Raw genomic sequence first — 18,200 nt, 5'->3', positions numbered from 1 at the left:
CAAATGTACCCTACTAATATACAACGTTAAGAGGAAACTGTTGTGGGGTGGGTATATGGGAGCTCTGTACTATCTATTCAATTTTCTCCAAATAAAAACTTCTAAAAAATCAAGTCTATTAGTAAAAAGTAAAAATATATTACTACTGTTAAAATTTTTAATTTGTCAAAATAAAAATTAGTTGAACACAGATTTATATTTTCCATAGTTTTAAACGTTATATAGGAGTGATGTTAGCTTATTTTATCAGGGAATCAGTGTAAGTTTAGGAAAAACAGACCTACATAGAGTAAAATGTATGCTTGTATTATACTTAACATAAAAAAATAAAAGACATTGCTGTTTTTTTAAACCAAACTAGTCTCATTTATCAGAGATTTACCTTATATGAACTTGAGTTTTGTTTGTTTGTTTTTGGCTGCACTGCAACGCATGCAGGATAGTTCCCGGACCAGGGATCAAACCCAGGCCCCCTGAGGTGGAAGTGCAGAGACCACCAGGGAAGTCCCTGAACTTGAATTTTTAAAATGTTTCTGAGTTAGTTGCTTTAAGAAAAAAAAAAAATTAAGACTAGCACATTTTAAGCACTAGAAATTCAGTTTCTATGACACAATCAGAACAGAGCACCTTGACTTTTGAGTTTTTTTAATAATCTAATTTACCAGTACTCTCCTGAGATGGAAAACATTTCTCATTCAGACACTCGGATATAAAACCCCTGAAAAAAAGCCTTTCTGAATTACACAGGGAAAGCTTATAGCTCTTAAGACCTACAACTTCAGCCACTGGTAAAGAGTAAAGACACACAATCTCAGGTCTGATTAAAAAAACATGCAAAAAACAACAACCAACCAGATTGTCATCTCTCCCAATGGAGAATCGATCTGTGCTATCCGTTTACAGAGATCACTGGTCACAGCATAAAACCAAACTCACAGTCAGTGTTGCTGACAGGGACTAGCTTATTTGCCATAGAGGAACCAGAACCCCCAAATTAGTAGGAAGTGGGGAACAAGCTAGAGAAAGTTATTTACAGTGATATTTCCTCTTGGGATTCACTCAGGGAGTGCACACCCCCTACAACACAGTTCACCTGGCTCCCCCAGGTAAATCTAGTGGGCATTGGTGGATGACCCCTAACGCTGTTAAAGGATAAGTTATTTTTTAATTCTCATTTTTTATAAATTTTAAAAATATTTATTTATTTTTAAAATTTGTCTGCGCCGGGTCTTAGTTGCGGCACCTGGGATCTTTGTTGCTGCGTGCTCGTTGCTGCATGCGGGATCTTTAGTTGTGGCATGCGAACTCTTAGTTGCAGCATGTGGGATCTAGTTCCCTGACCAGGGATCAAACCCGGGCCCCTTGCGTTGGGGGTGTGGAGTCGTAGCCACTGGACCACTGGGGAAGTCCCTATTTTTTTATACATTTTTTAAAGGTTACTTTCCATTTACAGTTAATACAAAATATTGGCTGTATTCCCAGTGTTGTGCAATACATGCTTGAGCCTATCTCACACCCAATAGTTTGTACCCGCCACTCCCCACCCCTGTATCACCCCTCCCCCATCCCCACTGGTAACCACTGGTTTGTTCCCCGCATCTGTGGGTCTGCTTCTTTATTCACTAGCTTGTATTTTTTAGATTCCACATATAAGTAATATTATACATTATTTGTCTTTCTCTCTCTGACTTAATTTCACTTAGCATAATGCCTTCCAAGTCTATCCGTATTGCTGCAAATGGCAAGATTTCGTTTAAAGGATATTTTTTTAATGTAAAATCATGACTCATACAAATATAAAATAATGAATATTGTTAAGCATTTTAGCTCAATAAGTAATGAGGAAATCAGTAAGATGTTACAACCAGTTCTAAATACCTGGCAATTCTCTGTCATCCTCTCCACCTCTACTGCCCCCATCCTGGTTCAAGCCCGCATCTTTCTCTCTTTCTCGCTGGGCGCTGAACCAGATTTTTCATGATCCTTCTGCGTTCCCCTCCCTCTCTGCATTCAGTACCCCACCTTGTGACCAGATGAGCTCTAAAAACGCAAGTCTCCTCATGTCACTGTGCTTACCTGATCAACATCCCCCCTCCAAAATAAACCTTAAATGATTCTGTATATTTTCACTACATCCAAAGTAGAGCCCAGGAACCTGTATTTTAATAAACTTTCCAAATGATGCCCCTAACGAATTTGGGAACAGGATAAAACGCAGTCCCTTGGGTTGGGTGTCACAGGACACCCTTACATTGGTCCTTGCTTACTTCTCTAGTCTCATATTTTACTACTCACAGCTTGTCACTGCCAAATTACTTGAAATATCCTTTGCCTGGGAATCCAGGCAAACTGCTTTGAAAGTGTCCACATGCACCCTGTCCTCCCCAGGATGATTCAGGTGCCCCCACCTTTTGCGTCTCACAGCATTTGTATTAATATTATTGGCCTCCACTGTTCTGCAAGGTGCTTCGAAGTCTTATGCATTGTTGGATTATTGGTGTCTCTTGCTATATCACGTGCATGGTAGACACGCAAACATTTGTTGAAATGGATTTTTGGCAGATCCAAGACGTCTTTGGCCATGGAAATCTAGTTACTGTGACTGATGTCTTATATTTTCCATTTCAGCTCCTGGTGGGCTCATGTGGAGATGGGGCCCCCAGATCCCATCCTGGGAGTCACAGAAGCCTATAAGAGAGACACCAACAGCAAAAAGATGAATCTGGGGGTTGGCGCCTACCGGGATGATAACGGAAAGCCTTATGTGCTCCCCAGTGTCCGGAAGGTAAGCTTGCCAGACATCTGTTTGATGGGGATGTATAACTGAAGGGCACTCCTGAAGAGAGACAGAAAGACTCCTGGACTGGGGGTCAGGAGACCTGGGTTCTAGTTCTGATACTGCCTGAATCATATAGGTTGTCTGGGCTGTAGTCTCCTTGGCTATAAAAGTGAGAGGTTGGAGCTATATGGTCTTTTCCAAGGTTGAACTTCTGTGATTATCTGTAAAACAGGCAGAGTGTCATGTTTAATCCTGAGGATGCACAAAAGGACCAAGCATTTATACATTGTCTCTTGGTGATAGGAATAGCCCTTTGTGGATGAGGGTTACCATTGTTATTTTCCATTTCTCTCATTTTGATTGCCTTAATAAAACCCTCCTACCCAGACGTGTTCTGTCCTTTCTTCCTATTGAACTATAGAATAATTTTCTTTATTTTGTCGTATTTTTATTAGTAGTCTTTCTATTGGTTATCACAACTCTAAATAATGTAACTAATTCCCTTAGAACAGTTTTTTGTTTTGTTTTGTTTTGGCTGCGTTGGGTCTTCATGTCTTTGTGTGGGGGCTTTTCTCTAGTTGCAGCGAGTGGGGGCTACTCTTTGTTGCGGTGCATGAGCTTCTCATTGCGGTGGCTTCTCTTGTTGCGGAGCTCGGGCTCTAGGGTGCATGGGCTCAGCAGTTGTGGCTCACGGGCTCTAGAGCACAGGCTCAGTAGTTGTGGTGCATGGGCTTAGTTGCATATCCCGCAGCATGTAGGATCTTCCTGGACCAGGGCTCGAATCCATGTCCCTTGCACTTGCAGGCAGATTCTTAACCACTGTGCCACCAGGGAAGTCCCAGAACAATTTTTTAAAAGAAAGTATGTGTTTCCTTTCCATCTGCACCTCCTCTGATGAAATATGTGCTGCTTTGTCACTTCCAAACATGGGTAGTGACGTGTTGTTCCTACATACAGCAGAACTAGGCATCCTGAGTGGAAGTTACAGAAGCATACTTTGGGGTGGGAATAAAGAACCCTGTGATCATCTGAGCTGCAGTAGGCTGGCTCAGGCCCTCCTGAGCCACTGTAGTAACAGAGCATGGGCTGAATTAACCACTGAAAGAAGAAAGTTCTGAGTGTATGGGAGTGTGGATGAGGTGTCCTCTCTCTAATTCTCTGAGTAGAAAAAAAGGACTCAAGAAATGGTTGTGATGAGAAGACTCAAAAAACCGCTGTCTACTGGGTCCCAGGTCATGCGGGGATTGCTTTTGTTCGCAGTAAATCAGTTTAAACTATTCAGCATGTGTTAGCTATTGATATAAGCTGAAACACCACCACACACTTTTGTACATTACCTCTTAACTCTTCACCTCAGTCATATGAGGTGTAGAAATAGCTGTTCCCCCATTCAACAGGTGAGCAAACTGAGGTTCAGGGAGGTTAATAAATCACCCAGGGTCACACAGCTAGTAAGGGACAGCCAGGCCTCTGACTCCAAAGCATGTAGATATGTGACTATTACTATTAACCTTTTGAAGTTCTTAGACTGGTATATACCTTAAAATACTTCTTTATGTATTTGTTTTGGTTTTATCATCTTATATCTACTTTAAGTGTTGCTCTTAAACCTTGTTCTTGTGCATCCCAAGAATGCCATTTTTTAAAAACCAAGAGACACCATATACCTACCCATTCACATAAAACCTAACTCAATGGGCTTCCCTGGTGGCGCAGTGGTTGAGAATCCGCCTGCCAGTGCAGGGGACACAGGTTCGAGCCCTGGTCTGGAAAGATCCCACATGCTGTGGAGCGACTAAGCCCCTGCACCACAACTACTGAGCCTGTGCTCTAGAGCCCGTGAGCCACAACTACTGAGCCTGCGCTCCCTACTCTCCGCAACTAGAGAAAGCCCGCGCACAGCAATGAAGACCCAATGCAGCCAAAAATAAATGAATAAAATAAATAAGTTTTTTTTTAAAAAAACCTAACTTCTAAAAATAAAGTAAAATATGATAAAAATTTAATATTCCTTTTCTGTAATATAAGATATATTCTACTTACCCTTCTTCTTGAACAATATCTCCAAATTTTTTAAAAGGCTTTACTTCCAAAATTTAACTTATAAAACATTAGATATTATTCATGGTAATTCCATGTAAGGAGAAGAAACTAAATGGATGCATTTTCTCTTATCTAGGCAGAGGCCCAGATTGCTGCAAGAAATTTGGACAAAGAATACCTGCCCATTGGGGGACTGGCTGAATTTTGTAAGGCATCTGCAGAACTAGCCCTGGGCGAGAACAACGAAGTGTTGAAAAGTGGCCGGGTAAGGAGAACAGACTCTGGCATCATACGGGTCTCTTTTTAAATTTAACAGTTTAAACAAATATGAAGTAATTTAAATAAGAAAAGATACACCCCTTTGTGTGTGATGATCGTTTTGAGGTAGCTGCACCATGACTAATATCTCTTCTTTAGGTAGTAAATTGCCACTAATTCAATATAAGATTTCATATAATACCAATTCCAAAAATGTAGTAGTAATCCTAAAAATGTTGTAGTGATTTGACTTAAGATTTGACAGTTTTTGCTGTTAGTCTCTGTGTGTGCTTATGTTCATTTTACACTGAATGGCTTTGAGGAATGCCAAACTATGCCAAGTTTTAAGGCCTATAATTAGCCCCCGCCCTCATGTCCCAAGCTGCCAGCTTAGGTAGAAGAAACAGGCAAAAAACAAGCCACAGGGTGACTGTCGGGGCCAGGACAAGCCTGGCACTCCTCTGCCGCCCCTTCACAGCCAGCTTGGATGTTGAAAGAGCAGACCATGCTCCCTCCGTGCTATCTCCCTCCTCTCAGAGGGCAGAGAGCATCCCTGCAGCCAAGAGGTGAAGCACAAGTGGTTCCTAGGTGTCTCCTCCCTCCAGCTCCCTGGGGACCCTCTTACTGTGGAAGAAAGACGTCCCTAAAGGTTACTGAACATAAGCTTTTTACAAACAGATTCTTGTATGCACCCACAGGGTAAACACAGGCCCAGCACTTGTAGTACAAGACTCACATCATGCAGGTGGGATGCAGCCAGCCAGCCTGATATGCGGTGTCATGTGCATTATAGTTTCCTTGCTTTTGAAACAAATGTGTTTTTTTAATAGATACATTTGTGTGTTTAAATATTTATTTTTCTCGGTAAGTCTGGGGGAAAACACACAAAGCAAAGCTAAGCTACCACATCTCCCCTCCCCATTCTCAAGGCCAGAATGAATAGTTTATTCACAATACTGGTCTAAGAACATTAGTTCACTAAGTGGAAGAGAAGCATACAACCTTGACCCCAGGGTAATGTAGTAATGATCCTAAGTCATGGACAAAATATGGTTTGATTGCTATCCATATAATCAACCACCTGTTAACCTCTCATTAAAACGTCTGTATTTTTCTGTAATTTTTGCTTAGTCTGTGTATCATGTAGCGAATTGTAACCTAAGTGTAAGACTGGCCTATCTTAAAATCACATCAGCTTCTCTTTTATAAATTGCTGTGTCTTTCTGATTCTTATTATTAGATTTACAGTTAGGTTTTTATTCCTAACATGCCAAAGTTTGCACAGGCAAACTTTGTTTACTAAAGAGTTTGTTAGTAGGCTTCCCCCAACATTTAATCCACTGCCTCCCAGTCCAGAAAGTAGATTTATGTTTTGTAGTGCCTTGTACTTCTATGATGCCTAAAACAACAACAACAACAAAAAAAACCCTACTGTAGTTTCTTACTCATCCCCTAAAGTTGACCAATTTGAAGATTTACCTCAGGCCATCTCCTTGTTACCCAAAAAGTATTTTCAGATTATGAAAACTCATAGAATATTACTCATGTAATAATGTTATTCTAATATACTTGTTGACTTTTTAAGATGACTCGCTTTTTGATGTTCAGAGAGTCATTCAATTTCATATAAGTCTAGAATAATATTTTAATGTAGTGACTGTTCATCGTGTCTTATTTTCTCTGTATAAATCACTCCTTTTTCATATCTGGTGGGGGGCTGTGTCCTGAAAGTTTCTCATATGACACAGTATGATACTAACAACTTTCAGGGCAGGCCATAAGGAATTAGCTTCCACATCAGCACAGGTGTTAGAAACTGAAGAGCCAGCTCTTCTGAGAACCTGTAATGAGAGTTGCTCTCTCTTAGAAAATGGAATGAAACAGTAGTACTCTTCTCTCGTTTCTAAATATTCATTTGGAAGGGTGTCTTCACCTTCTGAAGAAAGAAGGGTACTGACCATACGATGCCTCCCTGTGGGCTTGAGCTCAGGTTTGTTAAGTCGTGGGCCCAGTAGAGAGAGTGCTGCACCTCACTGACTAGGGGTGTCTCTCCTTCAGTATATCACCGTGCAGACCATTTCTGGAACCGGGGCCTTAAGGATTGGAGCCAATTTTCTGGTGAGTCGGGAAACTCCTTCAGTAAGACGGTCTATAAGCTGGGGATAATGGGGTTCCCTATTGCATATGAGTTTGACTTCTGACCCAGAAGTAGATTTCCTCTTTCCACAAAGCTGGAAGATTTCCAGTTCTCTAATAAATTGAGTTGGGAGGAGAGCGGGGTATGGAAGTACTTAGAAGAAATTATAAGGAAGAGACAATTATAATAATAAGTACAATTTATTGAGTACCTACTGTACCTAGGAGATTTTATATCTTAACTTGTTTAATCTTTCTGAGGGAGATTTAGTTAATGCCATTTTACAGAGGAAGAAAGTGAGGCCCAGACAGGTCCTTGGCTACATAGCCAGTGTAATTGTTGCAGCCTGATTCCAGCCCAGGCAGTCTCGCTGTTGAGTTATCACTGTCTCTCAATCGTAGAGAGAAGCTGACTTTCAATAGAGAAAAATGTCTTCTCAGTTAAATATATCAACTTTTTTGTTGTCGTTTTTGCCTCTCCTTTCTTCATTTTTCCATTCCCTTTCATTCCATCTTTTAGCAAAGATTTTTTAAGTTCAGCCGAGACGTCTTTCTGCCCAAACCATCCTGGGGAAATCATACGCCCATCTTCAGGGACGCTGGCATGCAGATACACAGTTATCGATACTATGACCCCAAGACGTGTGGCTTTGACTTCACAGGCGCTATTGAGGACATTTCAGTAAGTGTGGCTTTCAGGGCAGGAGGGGGAAGGAACAAGGAATAAACCTCCCTGTGGAGATTTGATGTCTCCCACTTAGGTCTCAATATCCAACTTAAAACACTGGGATGAGGGACTTCCCTGGTGGTCCAGTGGTTAAGACTCCATACTTCCACTGCAGGGCACATGGGTTCAGCCCCTGGTCGGGGAACTAAGATCCTGCATGCCACACGGAGCGGCCAAAAAAAAAAAAAAAAAAAAAAAACCAGGATGAGCTAATTCTCAGACCTCACATTATTTTCGTTACTTATCAAATAATGGTGACCCTGTGGCATTTCAGGTAAATGATCTCCTTTAAAGCTGCAAAGTAATCTCTTGGTTGTTGTTCTCTTTAGAAAATACCAGCACAGAGTGTTATTCTCCTGCACGCCTGTGCCCACAACCCCACGGGAGTGGACCCTCGTCCTGAACAGTGGAAGGAGATGGCTGCTGTGGTGAAGGTGAGGCAGGTGAACTGACCGGTGACTGTTCTGTGTTTAGTAACTAGCCTTGGATGCTTCACTTGGCGAAGTCTTAACAGTGAGAATTAACCTCGAGGCTGCATGAAATTTCCACACATAGTTGTAGTTGCCAGGAAAGAACTCCTTGTTTGCATAATTAGCAGTTCTGTAATTGATGATACATGAGCAGTTTGAAAATAATTTTTGCTCCTCAGCCAAGATGTATAGAATTCTGATAAAATTTGTCGCTGGCTAGTCTGCACAGTCGGTATCCCCTGGCCCCAGGATATCTGCTGTTGGTGCCTACACTTGCCCTGGTCAGTGGCTACTTGTTCATCCTTTTATCCTTTTTTTCACATCCCCTCCTGTCTTTTCCACTCTCCTTGGCATTGCCGTTAATTATTCACAGTGATTCTTATTCTTCTGTGAGAGAAGGCACTAGTCAAAATTCCCAAGGAGGAAGATATTCCTGTTGGCTCGTGTCCCCATTCTCACTCCTTTCGGTTTCCCTTTCTTTACGTTCTCTCAAACCTAAGCTGCGAACAGAGTGGGACAGAGAAACAGCATTCAGAGAGCACTTTCAAAATGAGATGGTTATAATGAGGCTGTCCCCTGAGCCCTGGGAATAAGATGGCCTGCCAGAGCCTCATTAGCCCCAGGAAAGGCTGAGGCTCGTCCTGTGTTGGCTGGACCAAAATAACTACCCAGACCACTGTGGGCCTTAGAAGAGCTTCCTGTTTGGACTTCCCTGGTGGTCCAGTGGTTAAGACTCCATGCTTCCAATGCAGGGAGCGTGGGTTCAATCCCTGGTCAGGGAACTAAGATCACACATGCCATGCTTGCTATTTGACCAGACAGCATTCTGTCCAGGTTGGATTAACATTATCTTTTCTTAATGTCTTCTTGAAGGCCCATATCCACCAAAGTATTGAATAAAAACATATATATGTTGATACCTTAACTCTAGGAAAATTAAACATCTCCAAACTGCCACCTGAGGAGAAAACTGTTGACTTTGTCTGAGTGAAGCAGGCATGGTCCCAATAAGCACAGATAACCATCTGGGGCATCTTGAGAAGAACTGCCTAAAGCTTTGGTCATCTTTTCTTTCCTTTCCAGAAAAACAATCTTTTTGCATTCTTTGACATGGCCTACCAAGGGTTTGCCAGTGGCGATGGTAACAAGGATGCTTGGGCTGTGCGCCATTTCATCGAACAGGGCATTAATGTCTGCCTCTGCCAGTCCTATGCCAAGAACATGGGCTTATACGGTAAGCTAGAGGACCTAGGGTGATATGTGTTCTGCTGAGACTGAAGAAGGGGTGGGAGAGGGTGCCACAAAGGTGTAGAGTCTTGGAAGGGGTGGGTTGTGCGTGTGCATGTGTTGTCTGTGTCCCTCTTACCCAGAGAGGAAAGATGGGTAAAGTGGATTTTACTGCTCTAAGCCATATCTTATTCAGTGTCCCTGAATTCCTCCAGCAAATAAACCTATCACGGCTTCTCTAAACAAAAAGTGACTGCTCTGTGAGCCAGGAAGATAGATACAGTGAAGAGAGACCTGTGACCACTCTCTAGTACTCCAACTTTCTGTTGTAGATTCACCATGCTGGTTGTTGAAAACTTCTTATTTATAACAAAGCATTATTTTGTGCTTCTGATGGAAACAGATAACACATAGCGAATGGAATCATGACTGCCTTTAGTATTTTAGATAGGAGAACCAGAAGACAAGATCCATTTTTTCTCTTCAGGTGAGCGTGTGGGAGCCTTCACTGTGGTCTGCAAAGATGCTGATGAAGCCAGGAGGGTAGAATCACAGCTGAAGATCCTGATCCGTCCCATGTATTCCAACCCTCCTCTCAATGGCGCCCGGATCGCCTCCACTATTCTGACCAGCCCGGATTTACGGAAACAATGGTAAAGGCGCTTTGACATTCCCCAGCCGTCTACCCTTCCCACCACTGATCCTTCAGAGCTCCTTTATACTTGACTTATAGGGACATGCAGTGTCACTCAGCTTCCATATGTGGAAGGGGAGGAAGGAGAGAGGAGTGTACATTTTGTCAGCACTTTCGAACAAATAAGTAGGTTGTTCCCCGTAAGAGAAAACATTGGTCTAGATTAGGGGTTGGCACACTATGTTCTGCAGGTGAAATCTAGGCTGCCCCCATTTCTTGATGAATTGTGTATGGATGCTTTCATGTCACAACAGCAGAGTTCAGTAGTTGTGACAGAGAGTCTGCAGCTAACAGCTAACCTAACATATTTACCATTTAGCCCTTTAGAGAAAGCTTGCCAACCCCTGCTATATATAATTCGGAGTCATGGAAGGTGTGATTTGTTAATAAGAGTTTATCCTGTGTAGCTGGTTAACCGAGGGCATAGATCCCTAAGCAGCTAATTGGATAGAAAAGCTAAGTCTGTCAGAAACTTCTTCCACAGCTCACCTGGTCATCATGGAACAACTTTTTTCTACCTTATTTAGATTAATCCTCTGAATATTGAAGTAAATAGAGTCTGGTTCAGGATATTTCTTTTCAGTACAACAGATCTATGCAAGGCTTACCAAAAAATCAACTACTTTTTAAATTAGATCTGTTATAAAAGTAATGTGTGAGTACATTTCAGAAAGTTTGGGCAAGTCACTATAACCCAGATTTATTTTCTTTGCCTGTTATTATTCATAGCTGTAACATGAATAGTATGTCCATGTATCATATGTATGTGTAAATATGTTATATATGTGTGTGTAGGGTTGGTTTTGTTTTTGTCACTAAGAATTATTCTCAGCTTTTTTTCTTAATATTTTTAAGTGGTTTTAAAAAATATTTCCATGGTCCTTAATGGTTATCAAGATGTTTATTTTTTTAATGTATGCATTTCAGTACTCATTTGAAGTCTGTAGTGTACAGAGATGACAGAGAGACTGTGCTAGGTGACTAAGATATCTCTTCCCTTTGGGAGTTTATATTCTAGTGAGAGAGATACACGTATAGCTTTGCTACAAGGCAGATGGAATAAATGCTGAGTAAAGGAAGAACTATTGATTAGTGGGGAATGAGGGAGGAAGTGATGCAGACAGCAGCATTTGAGCTCTGCCTTGAAGAGAAAAGGCAGGGGAAAGGAAAGGAAAGGAAAGGAAGGGGAAAGATGTGCGTGAGGATCAGCACGGGCACGCGATGTGCATCGTGCAGGGTGTGCTTCAAACCAAGTGGGTTTTGTAGCAGAAACACTGAGTGTAAGGAGGGTGGAGAAGGCAGCAAAGCTGGGAAGGTGGGAGCAGGTCATGAAGCACCTTGATATTGTGAGAATTCAGAACTTCATTCTGTGGACAGCAAGGAGCATGGGGGCGGGAGGGGGCAGGGGGACAGTGGTTGCTAAGGTGGCCCTGGATCTAGCCATGGTCATGTACTCAGTACCTTTAGGGCCCAGGCCTCAAAGTGAATGAAGCTGGATGGATAGGGCTACAGGAAATTTAAAATCAAATGCCATCCTTAGTAGGACTAGGGGCTCCAGCCGGTAATCACAAGTCTGGTGCAGTGTTGCCAGCTTCTTGTTTTTCAAGAGAGGCTACACATCCACGTCTTTATGTGCATGTACCAAATCTAAGAATGTTTAACTGGGTCAAATAAGACATGACGAAGACTCTTATTTGGCCTTTCATTGGCAGTATGTAACCTCTGTTCTACCTCTGCATGACATCATGGTGGAGAGATGGTTTGAAAAGTGAACACATAAGAACAATGAGATAAATTATTTACAGTCATCTAGTTAGTGAGAGCCAACAAGAATTTCCCATAGCTCCATAGGAACAGAATGAAGGGGTAGATTCTGAGGAAGGGGAAGACTGTGTCCTGAATCCAGCGAGCATGCTCAGTCAGAGGACTGCCTTCTGTGCTCCCCCAGACAGAATTCACCCTCTTTTCTCAGGGCTCTCTTAACACAGCACAATTCTATCGATTCTTAACTTATCCCACCTTGTTCGATAATCAGTTGTTTACAGGTTTGCTCCCAGCCACAATGGTAAGCTTTTAAAGGGAGAGGCCGGGTCTCAGTCCTCCCTTTCTCCTCAGCACCTAGCCACATGGCTGGGCACATGGTAGGTTCACAGCACACTGTCTTTAATTGTGAAGGCAGGAATGTTTCTTCCATCCATGTTAAGGAATATGGTCATATTTTACTGTGTAATTTGCAGCTTTTGCCCCTTGCATAAGGGATGGAGAGCCTTAGTCCTCCTATGTTTTAGAGTAATTTAGTCATTCATTTTTCTTTTTTTAAAAATTGAAAATCTAATTGGCTTTATTAAATAATTCAATAATTCATGGATTGGGCAGTATCCATCTAGTAAATACAAAGGTACTCCACATTCATTTTTCTTAATAACTCAATTATATCAACTATTTTAGTTGCCTGATCAAAATGGTGTTCTGATATAAAGCAGGATGCTGTAAAATATCACTGTTGTGGCCTCTCCCGTTGCAGAGCCCAGGCTCAGCAACCATGGCTCATGGGCCCAGCTGCTCCACAGCATGTGGGATCTTCCCAGATGGGGGCATGAACCCGCGTCCCCTGCATCGGCAGGCGGACTCTCAACCACTGCGCTACCAGGGAAGCCCTGTAAAATAGCTTTCTTCCGAGACCAATGACAACACAGGACTTGGTCAAAAACAGAGAATTGAGGCACGCTAGAGCAGTACTCAGGGGAGGTAAAAATGCCGGGAACTGGCTTATTTGTCAGCGCTTGGCCAGAATTGAGCTCCATCTTGGGGTTTTTTTCCAGGTTACAAGAAGTAAAGGGCATGGCCGACCGCATCATTAGCATGCGGACTCAGCTGGTCTCCAACCTCAAGAAGGAGGGCTCCTCCCACAACTGGCAGCACATCGTTGACCAGATTGGCATGTTTTGTTTCACAGGCCTAAAGCCTGAACAGGTGAGTGGACTCCGATTTCTCCGCAGCAGACCAATTGATCAGTCCTTGCAAACCAAAATTCCTCAAGTCACCTACCCATTTAGGATTACTCTAAAAACAGTCATTTTGAAGCTTCATTCATAGGTAAAAGAAATATGAAGCTTTCATTTCGTTTTATTCTTTGTTGGTCGTTTACCTGTCTGTATCCTCTATGAGGTTGCAAACTTCTGAAGAACAGAGCTTGTTTTGATCATTTTTATAAACACTGCTGTTTCTCAGAAAGATTCCAGAACAAGCAGGAGCCTGAATATTGATAGGAAGAGTAGCTGTTCCATAGCTGGATTCTGGATCAATTTTTCTACAAAGGCTGAATATAAGATTTTTTTCACCTGGTCACACTTCAGAACTCAACATCCTACTTTAAAATAGCTTTTTATTCTTCTTTTATTCTAAGCTAGCATACCAAATTCTGGGAATAGGGTTTAGGTGAGAAAACAGACCTTCTGTTATTTTCCTGTTCTAACTGTCGGCTAATTGTGCCATGCCAGGGCTGTGGAGACCCCCCTGACCAGGAAGTGCCCACACACTCTTCTCTCTGCAGGTGGAGCGGCTGACCAAGGAGTTCTCCATCTACATGACAAAGGATGGCCGTATCTCTGTGGCAGGGGTCACCTCTGGCAACGTGGGCTACCTTTCTCATGCCATTCACCAGGTCACCAAGTAATTCCCCTGGTCAGAGGGGACAGAGACAACCTTCCTGTCTTCAGCCTCTGCTATTGTGAGATTCACACGGAGGAAGAGGGAGAGTGGATGGTGGTGAGCGGATCCTTTTTTTCAACCACAGTACTTTAAAACTCAGCGATTGAATGTGTTTCTCAGAAAAGAATGGGCAGTGAAATAGGGCGGAGGCACCTGTGGCTGGTGTTGGGAACTTTGTGGCTGTAAACCAAACTCTCACTCATCCTTTTATCTCCAGTTTGTTCAACAGAGTTTACATATACAAGAAAGATATAAGCCCAAAAAATACCTGTCAATCACACCATTGCGATATTTCAGAAGCTTTAACAGAAGCACCGTTTGGTGTTGCGGGTTCCTCTGTAAAACCAGCGTGAAAATAGCACCTATTAGAGGCTTTGTGAAAAGACCTAGTTCTGACATTAACAGTCAGCCCGATGTTTGTCCTCCCATGACTGAGCAACCTTATCAACAAACTGTATGACAGAAACCATGTTTTACAGCGAGTCTGCTACTGCTGCAGCAAAGAAAATAAAAGATGCAATTTCCTGTCTTATTTAAGAAAAAAAGAAAGAAGGCTCTCCTTTTTAGTACTTGCAGGCATTTTAATGTTCCTCTTTTCTCCTTACTCACTGCTGTTCTTTTCCTTAGGCACAAAGATCTATAACTAGCCTAGATTTTCATCCTGTTCTACTCCTTGATTGACCATCAGTCCCATCGCATAGGATTCACTTATTTGAAGAATGAAGAACATTATTTACTGCTCATCCCATACCCTCGCTTTTCTTGGCAAAGAATAGTGGAGAGTAGGTAACTGCACTTTATGTCAGCATCCCCTTCAATGATTGTTATCTCCTGTAGGGATGTTGCCTCTGCCCAGTTGGACCTCGTAGCTTTGTTCAGTATGGTTGTGCAGTCACTCATTTCATATCATGAGTCAGGCAGTGCAGGGTAGAATCAGGAAAGAGGATATTCTGGGCTTTGATTTTAACTTTTGTGTGCTGCCCGCTGGGCTCAGGCTTCACCCTTTGGAAGGATAACCACCATTTGCTCTAATCATGTAGACTTATTGCAGCCTGGTCTCTCTCTTACAATAAAGTTACTGTAGACCCAACTGCCATTTACCATGTTATCTTTTTTCTTTAATGGGATGAAAGGGTAGGAGTGGGTATATATCCCTGGAATCTGGAATTGTGTCCAGATGACCATAAGCCAAGAGATGTTTTAGCTGTTTTGAATGTAAACCAAAGCCACATCTTTGTCGTGTCATTCCTCATGTCTAGTCCAGCAACGCTGGAAATGTTGGTACAATCCTCTGGACCTTGGTAGACAAGTAAATGGAGTGCCTCAAAGGATCCTGTGGATAGAGGCAGTGATGAGGAGATGGGGAGGGGAGATGGCAACTTCGGGTGTCTAGAGGAGTCAAGTAGGTAATATAAACAGTGCATGTAAAGTAAAAAAGCGATGTGAACTGGGTGTGAGATGATTGTCAGTGACCAGCCCGCATCCTCAGAGATGAGGCATAGTAGGGAAGTAAGTGACAGGCACTGTGAAAATGAAAGCCCAGGGTTGCAGGTCTTAAATTTTTCAAATAAAAATGGAAATCCTGATTTTTATGGGAGGTCTATTGATGCTTAAAAGCTGGCAACTAATTCTTTTTTTTTTTTTTAATGATTTGCAAGCAAGATGCAAACAGTAGATCGCCAGTGTGCAGCCTCTACTATAAAGTCATATGTTCTGTCAGCAGACATCCCAAGGTTTTTCTGTCACCTTCAGCTTAATGCCAGGAGCCACTCAAGATAGTACAACTACTGGGCAGACAGGCAGTGGAGCAGGAGTCAGGCCCAGAGCCCAACCACAGTGTTTTGATTATTGTTGGGAGGGGAAAGCAGGCTCAACTTGTTCGTTCCCCCTTGCTTCTCCTCACTCTCTAAGAGACACAGTACATGATGGGCTCACTCCTCTCCTTGGCTCTCTGTGTTCCTATTGGTAATGGATACACCAAGGTGGTAAAAGGTCAAGTGAATGGACTGATCACCAGATGTCTTTGGGAAACTATCTTAAATGGGGAAACAGTAAACATATTAGTCAGCTGCTCTATAAAGGAGATGACTGCCTAGCTTAGAAGAAACTGCTTTAAGTCTCCCTGTCTGGAGCCAAAATGATTGAAAGTTGGCTGCCAAGACCTCAGCTGGAAAAGCAACTTGACCACCCGACTGACCTTGTTATTTTTAAACACATGTATTTTCAGCTCACCCTGGACCAAGTCCTATTCCTCACTGAAAAGTCGTGTACGGTGTGAACCTGATGTTTTTCTCATAGTTCAGTCTGTTGGCCATCATCAACCCTTTCCTCATTTCCTGCTAGGGTCTAAGATGTTCTTCCACTTGATGGAGGAGGTAGCTTGCCTGCCCAGAAAGAGTACTCATGCCTTGTTTCACCATCATTTGAGGTAGGATAGTTCCCAAATCTGGATTTAAAAAATTTTTAATATTAGTTCCCTGGCCTTACCTCTAGGCACTCTGACTCAATATGTCTCAGGTAAGGCTTGCAAATCTATTTTTTTAAATGAGAAAAAGAAAACTTTCTAGGTGGTGCAGATACAGCTGATGCATAGGCCAGCTATTGGGCTCTATTAGAACAACTGCCTTAGGCTTACATCTAAACAGCCAAAGTCCAGCTCACTCAACCAACTTGAGAATTTTGTTTGAAACTTTTTTCCTTACTTCTAGGCTGTGGAAATTTTTTAAATTAATTTTATTGGAGTATAGTTGATTGGAAAAAAATTTTAATAGAAATTATTGGTTTATTTATATCTAATAACTGAAAGGCCAGTTATTAGATATAATAACTTTTTCTTTTTTAAAAAATGATAATTTTATAAATATGTTGAGAGTAGTATTGAAAATCATGTAACTGATAAGGAATTTGTATCCAGAATATATAAAGAACTCTTACAACTCAACAATAAAAAGGGGGTCTGAATAGACACTTCTTCATAGAAGACATACTAATGGCCAATAAGCACATGAAAAATGCTAACATGAGTCATCAGGGAAATACAACTCAAAACCACAATGAGAATCACTTCATACCCACTAGGATGGCTATAATCAGACAATAACAAGGATTATCAGGGATATGGGGAAACTAGAACCCTTACACACTGTTGGTCAGAATGTAAAATGGTGCAGTTGCTTTAGAAAACAGTCTGGCAGGGCTTCCCTGGTGGCGCAGTGGTTAAGAATCCGCCTGCCAATGCAGGAGACACGGGTTCCAGCCCTGGTCCGGGAAGATCCCACATGCCGCAGAGCAACTAAGCCCATGTGCCACAACTACTGAAGCCCGTACCTAGAGCCTGTGCTTCGCAGCAAGAGAAGCCACCGCAATGAGAAGTCCATGCCCCACAACGAAGAGTAACCCCCGTTCACCGCAACTAGAGAAAGCCCGCACACAGCAACAAGACCCAACACAGCCAAAAGTAAATAAATTTATTAAAAAAAAAAAAAAAAAAGTCTGGCAATTTCTCAAAAGGTTAAACATAGGGCTTCCCTGATGGCGCAGTGGTTGAGAGTCCGCCTGCCGGTGCAGGGACAGGTTCATGCCCCAGTCCGGGAAAATCCCACATGCCGCGGAGCGGCTGGGCCCATGACCCATGGCCGCTGAGCCTGCGCGTCTGGAGCCGGTGCTCCGCAACGGAAGAGGCCACAGCGGTGAGAAGCCCGCGTAACGCAAAAAAAAAAAAAAAAAAAAAAAGGTTAAACATAGAGTTACCATTTGACCCAGCAATTCTACTTCTACATATATACCTAAAATAAATGAAAACGTGTGCACAAAAAGTGTATCTCAACATTCATTGTGGCATTATTCATAATAGCCAAAAAATAGAAACCACAAATGTCCAAACAACTGATGAATGAATAAACGAGATGTGATATAGCCATATACATATATACATGTAATATTACTCGGCAATAAAAAGGAATAAAGTACTAATACATGCTTCAACAACCTTGAAAACAGCTCATCCAGAGCACAAAGTAGATTAGTGGTTGCCGGGTGCCTGGGGGAGGGACGAATGGAGAGTGACTGCTAATGGTTACAAGGTTTTGGGGGGAGTGATAACAATGTTCTGATATTAGATATCAGATATCTGATATTAGATTGCAAAAGTCTGAA

General features: G+C 42.3%; 1 protein-coding gene across 1 annotated transcript in view; it reads left to right on the top strand.

The window, feature by feature from the left end:
• GOT2 (glutamic-oxaloacetic transaminase 2) overlaps nucleotides 1-15,135 on the top strand; it is a 29,443-nt gene extending 14,308 nt beyond the window's left edge. The window contains exons 2-10 of the mRNA XM_059045429.2: nucleotides 2,629-2,785; nucleotides 4,959-5,087; nucleotides 7,139-7,198; nucleotides 7,737-7,898; nucleotides 8,273-8,377; nucleotides 9,497-9,647; nucleotides 10,128-10,293; nucleotides 13,157-13,307; nucleotides 13,888-15,135. Coding sequence (XP_058901412.1) covers nucleotides 2,629-2,785; nucleotides 4,959-5,087; nucleotides 7,139-7,198; nucleotides 7,737-7,898; nucleotides 8,273-8,377; nucleotides 9,497-9,647; nucleotides 10,128-10,293; nucleotides 13,157-13,307; nucleotides 13,888-14,010 — 1,204 coding nt within the window. The 3' untranslated portion in view covers nucleotides 14,011-15,135. The remainder of the gene's footprint in view (nucleotides 1-2,628; nucleotides 2,786-4,958; nucleotides 5,088-7,138; nucleotides 7,199-7,736; nucleotides 7,899-8,272; nucleotides 8,378-9,496; nucleotides 9,648-10,127; nucleotides 10,294-13,156; nucleotides 13,308-13,887) is intronic.
• Nucleotides 15,136-18,200: the final 3,065 nt, after the last annotated feature.

This window comes from Kogia breviceps, chromosome 18 (genome assembly GCF_026419965.1).
Source record: "Kogia breviceps isolate mKogBre1 chromosome 18, mKogBre1 haplotype 1, whole genome shotgun sequence".
Taxonomy (NCBI): domain Eukaryota; kingdom Metazoa; phylum Chordata; class Mammalia; order Artiodactyla; family Physeteridae; genus Kogia; species Kogia breviceps.
This window is presented reverse-complemented; position numbering and strand designations above follow the sequence as displayed.